This window comes from Somniosus microcephalus, chromosome 3, assembly GCF_052327205.1.
Source record: "Somniosus microcephalus isolate GS21.2 chromosome 3, FLI_Smic_1.0, whole genome shotgun sequence".
NCBI lineage: Eukaryota > Metazoa > Chordata > Chondrichthyes > Squaliformes > Somniosidae > Somniosus > Somniosus microcephalus.
The window spans coordinates 340,378,646-340,391,597 of NC_140989.1; the positions used below are offsets into that span (position 1 = coordinate 340,378,646).

A 12,952-nucleotide genomic window follows, 5' to 3' on the forward strand; every position below is an offset into this window, starting at 1 on the left:
GATTTAAAGGTGATTGGCAAAAGAACCAGAGGCGACATGAGGAAACATTTTTTTTTTTTTTTTTTTTTTAAACACTGCGACTTGTTGCGATCTGGAATGCCCTGCCTGAAAGGGCGGTGGAAGCAGACTCCATAGTAACTTTCAAAAGGGAATTGGATAAATACTTGAAGGGGGAAAAAAAGAGCACTATGGGGAAAGAGCAGGGCAGTAGCACTAGTTGACTAGCTCTACCAAAGAGCTGGCACAGGCACGATGGACCGAATGGCCTCCTTCTATACTGTATCATTCTAGAATTCTATGAAAGTGATTAGTTGGAGAGCAAAAGATGGTTAACTGACAGAAGTGATAATAGTGTTAAGATAAACTGAGGCATGATGAGAGAAATAAAAGACATCTACAAGACCAAGCGAATGTGTGAATAGTTAAAAGAGGTAAGCTAAGTCGGGGAAGGGCAGCATGAAAACCAGCATGGTAAAGCAGAGCAGGCTCCAGTGGCCCAGGTGTCCGGTAGAACAAGGTAAGTCAACACCAGAGGTCTACCGATGGGGGATCCCCACCCCAAGCATCAATCCACTCTCTTCCCCCATCCTCAGAAGTGCTGGTATATTCATTCGAATTTACCAGCATCCACTGTCAGAGAAAATGGAAGCTGTGGTTAAGGTCTGAAGTTGTTGAAATCAATACTAAGTGACTAGTAGAAAGATGAGGTGCTGTTCTTCAAGCTTTCGTTGAATTTCACTGGAACGCCATAGAAGGCTAAGGACAGAGAGGTCAGAATGGAATGGAGAATTAAACTGGTAAGCGACAGGGAGCTTAGGATCACGCTTATGGACAGAATGGAGGTGTTGTACAGGTAATGGGACAGACTTGGTCGAGGGCCCTAGCTACCACGGTGGAGGGGAATCTTCAGCTGAGGAACAGGCCTCCAATTATATGCGTCATTCTCAGGAAACAAGTGATAAATTTTTAGTGATAAATGCACCACAGTAGCTCAACAAGGTCTTCTACTTTTTGAACTATTAACTTTTAGATTTCCTTTGGTAATGTATTCCTGTTACGATTTTTCATTGTATATATTTTGAGCTGTCAGGTTTCGAGCAATTGGGATTTCAACAGAATACAGCACCTTCTGGCTCTATTCCACCCTCACCACCCCTCCCCCAACCTCGGTCAAGCATCAAGTAGTTCTTAACTGATGAGCAGAGATTATGATCCCATTGCGGTAAGAAGCTTACAGAGTACAATGACATCTTTGTGTGGACAATTTGGGAGCACCAGAATTCTATATCACTCCGAGTTCTATCATTAAAAAAGCTGTCAAAATCTATTAATGAGGTCCGAGTCTTTAATTTGAATTTGAAAGACTGGAATACAGCATTACTAATATTTCAAAACATTGTTCCTCCACAAATCAGCAATTTCTCCTAATTGTTGCCACTGCCTCTGGTGATTTAATGTCATAATCTTTTCACAACTACCTGAGAAAAATTGATAGTACGTCAAAAAAGTCAGCTATTATTTTAAACACACATACAAAAAGTAGTGACTTTGTACAGCTTCTTATACATTACAGTTAATAATGCAGTGTCAGCTGTGGCTCAGTGGGTAGCACACTTGCCTCCGAGTCAGAAGGTTGTGGGTTCAAGACCCACTCCAGGGACTAGAGCACATAAAGCTAGGCTGACACTCCAGTGCAGTGCTGAAGGAGTGCTGCACTGTCGGAGGTGACATCTTTCGGATGAGATGTTAAACCGAGGCCCCGTCTGCTCTCAGGTGGACGTAAAAGATCCCATGGCGTCCCATCCCACTATTTCAAAGAAGAGCAGGGGAGTTATGCCCGGTGTCCTGGCCAATATTTATCCCTCAGGTGAACATAACAAAAACAGATTATCTGGTCATTATCACATTGCTGTTTGTGGGAGCGTGCTGGGCACAAATTGGCTGCTGCAATTTCCCACATTACAACAGTGACTACACTCCAAAAAAGTACTTAATTGGCTGTAAAGCGCTTTGAGACGTCTGGTGGTCGTGAAAGGCGTTATATAAATGTAAGTCTTCCTTTTTTCTTTCTTTCAGTATTGGAAAATATTTCATTTTCCTCTAACTTCAAACTTCTCGGAGTTAGCATTTGTCATTATTGAAAAACCTGGAAGGTCCAGGTCCAATATTACAGGATGCCATCAAGGTTAAAAACAGCAGAGGAGAAGATGAGTAAAATCAGGAAAGTGTGTTTAAAAAGCCTACGGATTGTAGAAGGCAGGGGAAACTGGAAGGCAAGGAATTCCACATGAATTAAGATAAGGAATGTCTCAATTTCAAAAAGTGAGGATTCAAGGAGCAGCCTGAACATATAGAATGGTGTGTTTGCAGCTTAGGAGAAACCGAGAGGAAAATTCAAAGGAACACTGACCATGCCTAGTATCGTCAATAGCATCTTATAAAGTACACTGTGTGTAGGAAGGCATCTCAGAGTGGTTTACAAAGGAGGAGGGGTATTTGGTGAACACAGAGAATGGGAAAAGAGGTATGTATATATGAATGAGAGAGAGAGAAAGAGATTATGAGCTACAGGTGCAGGAAGGAGGTGAAGGTTTTTTTTCCTGTATCTCATCAAATATTTACAAGAGGGGTATTAGAAAAACTTCTCCACATATGGAAATAGTACTGAAATCTTGTATGATTTTGAATTTTGAGTTGTTTGTTGATATTACAAATGCACATTAGGGCCTGTCATTTGATTGTCTATACAGGTTAAGAAAAGTTGTGATAAACTACTTGACATTAAAGTTATATTTCACAATACTAGAGATTTATAATTAGTAAATGCATTGATCTTCATTACCTGATTGCTTAGAAACTTTTAGTCGGTCCTCCCATTCATCCAACTGTCCCAAACATTTGGACAAAAACGTCTGTGCACATATGCAATCCAGTAGCAGAACTTGGTTGTCATGTCCGACATGTAGAATAGGATCTACGACTAGAAAGCCCGTACTAATCTTACGATCACTTTTTTGAGAAAAAACAGGAAAGTTATGCAGTGAGTCATTCTACATTTTCCTCAATTGTTTATTGGAATTCATGTTAATATGTTCTACTTACAAAGTCATACAAATATGCATTTTCTTTTCATTCACTCTTCTGCCTCACCCTGCACTGTCCCCCCAGCCAAGATTACACATTCACCCTATATAGCACACACTTTGGCCCAGAAATTCGGGTCTCCACGGGTAAGTACGCATGGGGTACTCACCCGTAAGCCCAATGGAAGTGCTGATTTGGTGCATGCATTGCGTATGCGCGGGAAACCGGCACTTCCGTTCCCCTGAAAGAAGGGGTTAAGAGGTCGAACGCGAGCACGGGAGAGGCAGCGCGTGCGCATCGAACTTACCTTCCCGGGAAAACCTGCAAAAAAAGTAAGTCTCCAGAAGTTAGACATGTAAAAAGCAGTCGCAAGGCCTGCTTTTTACAAGGTAAGTGGTGAATTAATTAAAATTAAAACATTTTTTCCACAGGTTTATTATTTTTAAATACTTTAAAGAAAGGTAAGTTTATTTTTAGCCCCGTTAAACAATAAAATTATTTTTTTCAAAAATTTAAATTATTGTTTAAAATAGTTATTTCATGTAATTTATAGTTTATTTTAAAAATGTCATTAAAAAAAAATATTTATTTGAAGATTTAGTGATTTTTGGGGCTTATAGTATTTATAGGTTTGACAGGTCTTGTCAAACTTATGAATGAAGCATTCCCTGCTACCATTGGCTCTCCATGGCCCACATCGAACTAACTGCGCCCCTGGGATACGCAAGCACTGCGCGCCGGCAGTTGGAGGAGGCCCAGGATTGCAATTCCACGGGGGCCCACAGCTCAACGGCCGGCGCGGTAGGCAAGTGCAGGTCGGGGGCTTGCGCCCGCGGGAAGCCTCCGACCCAAATTTCTGGGCCATTATTTGAAATATAATGCTATTTATGAAAAATGCATTTGACGTTGAAGCATATGGATACATCAACAAGTCACTACAATGCAGTGTTTCGATAAATCATACGGAAGACCATGTACTTAAAGCTACTTTGTGATGGTTTCCATTATATTAAAAAAAGTTTTTGTTCTCTTTCCCTCTCAATGCGATTCCCATACTACAAAGGCTGCAGACAGTATGGTTCAGGGAGTTAGGGAATCTTCCTCTGCTGCATAATAAGGCTCTTCGTGTAGCACTAGTAATAGTCATGAATGGCAGAAAGTGAGTTCCAAGGACAGTCAAAGTGAAATGACCTTCTAGCTGGGAGGCCACTTAGGTTAGGTTATCTTAGCTTAGGTTATCTCAATTGAAAGATCATGAAAGACCCTAATGTAACATTATTTTTCTCCAAAAGAGAACATTTACAGAAAGGTGACTGGGCATTAATTTCATAGAATTTGACTTTCAAACAAGAAAGCAAAAGATAACACCAATTATCAAATGATATTCACACTTAGATTCTCCAGGAATGAGTCTACTAAGAAGACAAGGGCAAGCCAAAGATTAAGACTTAGTAGCTGTGAAGATAGCCTGCCCAAAAGTGCAATAGGTCAATGTTGGGAAGAGAAAGGGGAACTTAAAAAATAACATAGGGAAGTGACAAACTGATCTAACACTGCTATCTTTACCATTACCAACCGTTTCATACCCAGGCATTTCAGGAAGTTACATTACCTTCGGTGTAAATTTACAGCCACTTTGAAAACGAAGGTCTCAGGATGCTTTAATAAAGCAGTAAGAATTGTGCATCTACATGTGTTTAGCAAAACACGGGGTGAGGGGAAGAGTTGTTGGTAAGAGATGTCCAATTGAAAATTGGACTCTACCTATTCACTTAACAGAAATGGATTTTGCTGGTTTTGTTGGCAAACTTGTTACCTAGTGTAGAATGGAGCCACACAGGCCAGAAAGATCCCAGGTTCGATATGCAGAGATAACTGAATGCCACCAATGTGGTGGTAAGGTTGCTATGACTAACCCCCCCCAACAGCCTGTGGATAGGGAAGGGAAAACCAGCACGGGTTCTTGCTCCTTTGCTGTCCAACAACTCAAGAGAGGAGAGTGCATGCTTGTGGGTGTCAAGTGATGACAGATCAGGCTCATCGGTTATGCTTTCCAGTCAATTAGTCTGCAGTCACTCACTCTGCCTAGATCCAATACATGAAAAATGGATAGGATTCCAGAAAGTGGCTGATGGCCTTTGAACATACCCCAGAACGGTTCAGCATCTTCATGAAAGAACATCGGAAGGGGCAAAAGTAAAATGGACCGCAAAAGCATTTTAAGAGAGTACTTGATTCCTTACTATTAGGAAAATAAATCTTCATTTAAACTCACCCATGGCTGAAATAAAATTGAAATGATCCCGACATCTGCAGATTAATGGCACAGTAATTATCAGAGTCATCTCTTCCTAATGTATCCTGCCACGCCAGTAACTGAAAGCGATGACGATCAAACCTTTCTGTAGCAACTGGATAGTTGGTGTGCACATGGACGTTCTTCCCTTGTAAAGTTGGACCAAGGCGAAACTGCAATTCATATCCTGAAGACCAGAACAGAAAAATAAAGTGTAACAATCTTATTTTGTGCAGTAATTATGAAACAAAAGTATTGTTTTGAAAGCTTCAAAGAAAAAGTACCAGTAATTAAATTTTAGCTGCTAAACATCAACTGAGTAGACAGGGTTTTTTTTAAACTCAAGGTAACAAAGTAAATCCTCACTAGAACAGGGAATTGAGGACTTGCATTTATATAGTGCCTTATCATGTATTTCAGCAACTCTTTACAGCAGCTCACATACATTGAATTGCATTCAAGTTCAACCATTTTGTGCACAGTCAGACCCCACAAACAATAATGACATGAAAAAAAGTTATTCTGTTTTTTTGCTGGTGTTGGTCAGGACATCACGAAAACTCTGTTTTTCCAAATAGTCCCATAGCACCTTTAACATCCACCTGAACCAAACAGTTGGAGGCATCTCAGTTTAAAATCTATCCAATGGAAAGCACTTATAATAATGTAGAACAGCAGTGGAGTGTCAGGCAGATAACATGCTCAAGTCTTGGAAGAGGACTTCAGCTTTCTGGCCCAGAGACAAGAGTGCCATCAAGCAGACACTTTTGCTATTCACAATGACATGCTAAAAATTTAGCAGAATGAATATAATGAAGATCTGACTATATTACTTTTCTGTGTTTGCATGCCTGTATTCACTCACCGCAGTCTATATGGACATTCGTTTACTTGCCGTTTTGATCCAATATCCTTCATTATAAAGGGGGAAATGAATGGCAATGAAGTGTAAAGGGAAGGGGACAGAAGCTGGGAGCAATGCATGGGGGAGGAAATCAGGAGAAGCTTAGGAGTAGCACTGTGGGATGGGGAAATGAAGTGTGAAAAAGTGAAAGAAAGAGCTTGCATTTATATAGTGCCTTTCATGACCTCAGGATGTACCAAAGCGCTTTACAGCTAATAAAGTACTTTGGAAATGTAGTCACTCTTGAAATGTAGGAAAACGCGGCAGTCAATCTGCACACAGTAAGGTCCCACAAACAACAATGAAATAAATAACCAGATAAACTGTTTTAGTGATGTTAGTTGAGGGATAAGTATTGGCCAGGACACCGGGAAAACTGCTTTGTTCTTCGAATAGTGCCACAAGACCGTTGACATTTACCCAAGAGGGCCTCAGTTTAACATCTCATTTGAAAGACAGCACCTCCAAGAACATAGCACTCCCTCAGTACTGCACTGACGTGGCAGTCTACATTAGCTGCTTAAATCTCTGGAGTGGAACTTAAACCTACCAACTTCTGACTCAGACACAAACACATTTAAAACTTCTTTTATTATGTGCCACCACTGAGCCAAGGCTGACACTTTAACTGATCTTGCTGGTACGGGGAAGGGATGAAGGAGTATGCCAGTGTGAACTGAAAGGGAAAAGAAAAAAAGAGAATAGTGCTAGGTTGAATGGAAGGGTGGAAAAAAAAGGTAAAAGATCAAACTGGATTGGAGGAAGCGAAGAGCATCAGCTTGAACATAGAAGTGGGGGGACATGAAGATTGCGCAAATAAATTGGGAGAGTGGAGAGCATGTCTGTGAAATGTTAGGGAGTTATAAATAGACTACAATGTCTCTGAACTGTCTGGAAGTGAACTGCGGCTGGGGTTGAATGTCGGAGAATAACTCGAGGTACATTTTGGTCTGATTGAGTCCACTGAATATCCAAATGTCACTTTTCCCTTATTTAACATTAAAACATTATCAATTTGAAGTGTAAAAATGCTTAAAATAAATCTTATGTATCATTTTTAATGTACAACTTCAATATTTTCTAGGGAAGCATGCTCCTCTGCATGCCCTCCACCCAAGAAATGCACCACTAATCTTGAGCCTTCAACATTTGGATTTCCACTTCAGAAATACAGAATACAGACGCCAAGCTTCCCAGCCTATGGCGGGGAGTACTGTACTGCCAAAATTGGAGCTAAGTTTAGCTGCAGCAGGCCTGTGATGTCTGGAGCTTATACTCTGCCTGCCAAAGCTAATAAATAAAAAACACAAATTATGAGGCTTCCTCATTGGCCTCTGAAAAGTCATACCATCTGAACACTTGCACAGGCCAAGAACTGGAAAAATTTATGCTGAATGCCTGGGCTGAACAGGTAGCTCCTGTGTCCAGCATTCAAAGGATGCACTTGCAGGACACACATCAGAAGATGCATTTCCTCAATTTGCATATCATTGGCATACACCCAATTACATCTGGGCCAGTGTACCCTCTGCCACCAGCTCAAACACTGGGAAATGAGGGTGGGGGAGACATTGAGAGTTGGGGACATGGCAAAGCCTGCGTACCTTTCCATGGCCCACCCCAGATCCACTGAAAAATCACTCGGGAGTGCCAGAAAGCTTAGGCCATAATCAGTTTTATACCCTATTTTCTATCCACACAACACCAAATACTACCACTAGAACCCCACACTACAGCCCGAACCCAAATCAACTTAACCCTCTCTCCACACCAACACTCGGCTTCCTTTCAAAACCACTCTGCATCTGTCCCCAGCATTCCTACAGCCCACCCTGATTTCACACTCACTAGAACCCAACCTCACCCATCATACATCCTACACTGGAGCCTATGCCTAATCCCATCAGACTCACAGCTTGACCTCAGTGTCGATCTCCTCCTACTTTAAAATTTCCGCCCAAGGCTGGCAGACAGCCAGATCCAGAGCCCCTCAACCCTGACCCAGAACCCAGCCTCGCCAAGTCTGGCCCCAGCTGAACCAAAATCCCCCGCACCCAACCCTGCCACCCAAACACACGCAGCCTTAACTCCACACCATGCGAGCTTCCATGCATTTCAAGCCACAGGCTACCCTCACCACCAGCCCCAACCTGCAGCTTCAACCCAGACTTGCTTCCCCACACATATCTAGCCTCTCTGTCAGCCCATGTGCAATACTGCAAGAATCCACTAATCTTTTATGAGTTGATACATTACTATGGAAATTAAAAGCATATTCTAACAATAAAGCATTTCACTCCTTATCTCCCCAACTGAAACACAAATGCTAATACAAAACAATTATTAATTGGTCTTATATCATAGCCTTACTAGTCACATTTCAAATGTATCCTCCATACTGAATACATAATAAAATAGGATTTGCTAGTAATTGTGATCGATATACAAACATACATAAGCACTTTTACAGCAAATATCACAATTACACTATTACCCAAAATGTGCCAAAGTTTCCAGCTCAAGAAATCACATGTAGCGCAATAACTTACTGTATCGCAAAACCTAAATGAAGGGCAAGCTATATAGTGCAAGACACTACCAAGGTCGGAGAATGGGAAGAGAAGACAGTAAGTGGTGATTGGGTGAAGCCAAGTTTAGCATTTAAAAATCATGTCGATTGTAGCAGGGAGAGATGTTCTGCAATTTCAAGAGCTTTGGATAGAATTAGGTTCAATAAATCTTGATTTCAACACAATGGGTATACAGGAAGAGTTACTGCAACATCGAATTGCAGATCTTACCATGGCCTCGCCCCTCCATATCTCTGTAATCTCTTCCAGCTCCACAACCCTCCAAGATCTCTGCGCTCCTCTAATTCTGGCCTCTTGAGCATCCCCGAATGTAATTGCTCCACCATTGGCGGCCGTGCCTTCCGCTGCCTAGGCCCTAAGCTCTGGAATTCCCTCCCTAACCCTCTCTGCCTCACTACCTCCCTTTTCTCCTTTAAGACACTCCTTAAAACCTACCTCACCTGCCCCAATATCTCATGTGGCTTTGTGTCAAATTTTGTTTTATAATGCTCCTGTGAAGCGCCTTGGGATGTTTTACTACGTTAAGGCATAAGACGTAGGAGCAGGAGTAGGTCATTCGGCCCCTCGATCCTGCTCCGCCATTCAATAAGACCATGGCTGATCTGATCTTGGCCTCAACTCCACTTCCCTACCCGCTCCCCATAACCCTCGACTCTCTTCCCTAATTTGTCTATCACCACCTTAAATATATTCAATGACCCAGCCTCCACAGCTCTCTGGGGAAGAGAATTCCAAAGATTCACGACCCTCAGAGCAGAAATTCCTCCTCATTTCCGATTTAAATGGGTGCCCCCCTTATTCTGAAATTATGCCCCATAGTTCTAGATTCCCCCACGAGGGGAAACATCCTCTGAGCATCTACCCTGTCAAGCCCCTTCAGAATCTTATATGTTTCAATAAGATCCCCTCTCATTCTTCTAAACTCCAATGAGTATAGGCCCAACCTTTCTTCATAAGACAACCCCTTCATCTCCAGAATCAACCTCGTGAACCTTCTCTGAACTGCCTCCAATGCAAGTATATCCTTCCTTAAATAAGGAGACCAAAACTGTACACAGCACTCCAGGTGTGGTCTCACCAACGCCCTGTTAAAGGCGCTATATGAATACAAGTTGTTGTTGTTGCAGGAACAATTGACTAATCTACTGGAATTTTTTGAGGATGTAACTGGGAAAATAGATAAGGGAGAACCAGTAGATGTGGTGTATTTGGACTTTCAAAAGGCTTTCGATAAGGTCCCGCATAAGAGATTAACGTGTAAAGTTAAGGCACATGGGATTGGGGGCATGGTATTGACTTGGATAGAGAACTGGTTGGCGGACAGAAAGCAGAGTAGGAATTAACGGGTCTTTTTCCGAGTGGCAGGCAGTGACTAGTGGGGTACCGCAGGGATCGGTCCTTGGACCCCAGCTATTCACAATATACATTAATGATCTAGATAAGGGAACTAGATGTAATATCTCCAAGTTTGCAGACGACACAAAGCTGGGTGGGCGTGTGTGCTGCGAGGAGGATACCGAGAAACTCCAGGATGATTTGGACAGGTTGGGTGATTGGGCAGAAGCATGGCAGATGCAATATAATGTGGATAAATGCGAGGTTATCCACTTTGGTGTCAAAAACAGAAAGGCAGACTATTATCTGAATGGCAATAGGTTGGGAGAAGGGGAAGTGCAACGAGACCTGGGTGTCCTTGTGCACCAGTCGCTGAAGGTAAGCATGCAGGTGCAGCAGGCGGTGAAGAAGGCAAATGGTATGTTGGCCTTCATAGCGAGAGGGTTTGAGTACAGGAGCAAGGATGTCCTGCTGCAGTTGTACAGGGCCTTGGTGAGACCACACCTTGAGTAGTGTGTGCAGTTTTGGTCACCTTATCTGAGGAAGGATATTCTTGCCATGGAAGGAGTTCAGCGAAGATTCACAAGGCTGATCCCTGGGATGGCAGGAATGATGTATGAGGAGAGATTGGGTCGATTGGGCTTATACTCGCTGGAGTTTCGAAGAATGAGGGGGGATCTCATCGAAACTTATAAAATTATGACAGGTCTGGACAGACTAGATGCAAGTAGAATGTTCCCGATGGTCGGAGTGTCCAGAACCAGGGGTCACAGTCTAAGGATAAGGGGTTAGCCATTTAGGACAGAGATGAGGAAGAATTTCTTCACCCAGAGAGTGGTGAACCTGTGGAATTCTCTACCACAGAAGGCAGTTGAGGCCAAGTCTTTAAATATATTCAAGAAGGAGTTAGATATATTTCTTCGAGCTAAAGGTATCAAGGGATATGGGGAGAAGGCAGGTACGGGGTACCGAGTTTGGATGATCAGCCATGATCTCATCGAATGGCGGAGCAGGCTCGAGGGGCCGAATGGCCTACTCCTGCTCCTATCTTCTATGTTTCTATATGTAATACAACAGCTTTTGCTGAAAGTAATTCAAAATAAAACATTCAACAGCACTCAAGATATTTTAAGTGTACTGTTTGTTATCATATGCTAGTGAAGTTCTGCAACAGCAGCTGTACTACTGGTCATCGATACTGCTCCCAAATTAGACTGAGGCAGACTAACAGCTATGTCACATCGAAAATTTGCCAAAAGAAGACATACATTTGCTCACTCACACACACTGGTTCAAAAGTTGTGTGTGCAAATGCGTCAAAATTACAGTATAACCAGAAAGTAACCAACTCTGGAACCAAACTTTGAAACATCCTTTCTTACAGCATAAAGACGCATTAAAAGCTGGCCAAAATGCACTCTCCCACAAATACTGCTGATTCCGGCACTTCTTCATTGGAACTAATTGAACTTGCAACGGATGTGTATACAAAGACAGCGGAGGTTAAATAAACACCAACCTTGTTTGAGCCGAAAAAGCGTTTTTTCAAGCTTGTCCCAATCATTTAAGTGCAGAATTCGAACTTGTTTATGGTGCTCCATGTTTCAATTTTAAACGTGCGTGCGTGACTCTTGCCCCGCAGAAAGTAAATGAGAATCGGCAACCCCTGAAAGCGTACACAATTGGACAATGCATCAAGTCAGCTAGGGTATGTTTCCCTCCCACCGACAACTGCCAATTACATTTTAATTTTATAAAAACACCAGCAAGAGAGAGGGAGGGCGGGCGAGAAGTAAACACAAACATTGAATAACCGCAACACTGCACCAGCTCCAACAGCAGCCAAAAGAAACGTTGGATGAGCCGTATTCACTAATCGCTCACGGCTGATGCAAGCACTGTAGGTAACAATGGTGCGACCATCATCACTCAGGCCGGGGGCTTCAGCTCTCCACAGGGGAGGCGGCCCCGCTCACTGCGGCACAACTAAAGGCCGTTCGGCCTAGGCTTGGCTTTCCCGATTCTCGCCGCTGGAATATGGAGCTGATTTTACACCTGCCCCTTGAATCGCTGCTCAGCACCCGGGCTCCATCACTACCCCCATGGGCCTACAGCTGGTCAAGGCTCCGCTCCGCTCCTCACCTCCCTGTTGCTCGGTCTCTCTCTCACTCGGTGAGCAATCCCCTCGCACCGCGGCAGATCAGCAAGCGATTAGCCGCCGCCGCCCCCTTCTCAAGGTCGCAGAGCTGGGCTCGAGCCAGACGCAGGCCCCGCCCACCCGGCTCCGACCACACTCCGGGCCCCGCCCCCTCCCCGACCACACTCCGGGCCCCGCCCCTTCCCCCGACCACACTCCGGGCCCCGCCCCTTCCCCCGACCACACTCCGGGCCCCGCCCCTTCCCCCGACCACACTCCGGGCCCCGCCCCTTCCCCCGACCACACTCCGGGCCCCGCCCCTTCCCCGACCACACTCAGGCCCCGCCCACCCGGCTCCGCTCCGACCACACTCCGGGCCCCGCCCCCTCCCCGACCACACTCCGGGCCCCGCCCCTTCCCCGACCACACTCAGGCCCCGCCCCTTCCCCGACCACACTCAGGCCCCGCCCACCCGGCTCCGCTCCGACCACACTCCGGGCCCCGCCCCCTCCCCCGACCACACTCAGGCCCCGCCCACCCGGCTCCGCTCCGAACACACTCCGCCCCCTACCACACACCGGGCCCCGCCCCTTCTCCGCTCCGCC

General features: G+C 44.4%; 1 protein-coding gene across 1 annotated transcript in view; it reads right to left on the reverse strand.

Annotated features, from left to right (window-relative positions):
• Positions 1-12,483, reverse strand: part of LOC147122283 (glycogen debranching enzyme-like) — a 110,782-nt gene extending 98,299 nt beyond the window's left edge. Inside the window, exons 1-4 of the mRNA XM_085983248.1 lie at positions 12,353-12,483; positions 11,730-11,876; positions 5,360-5,567; positions 2,843-3,009 (exon numbers count right to left, since the gene is read on the reverse strand). Of these exons, the coding sequence (XP_085839374.1) occupies positions 2,843-3,009; positions 5,360-5,567; positions 11,730-11,811 (457 nt within the window). The 5' untranslated portion in view covers positions 11,812-11,876; positions 12,353-12,483. The remainder of the gene's footprint in view (positions 1-2,842; positions 3,010-5,359; positions 5,568-11,729; positions 11,877-12,352) is intronic.
• Positions 12,484-12,952: the final 469 nt, after the last annotated feature.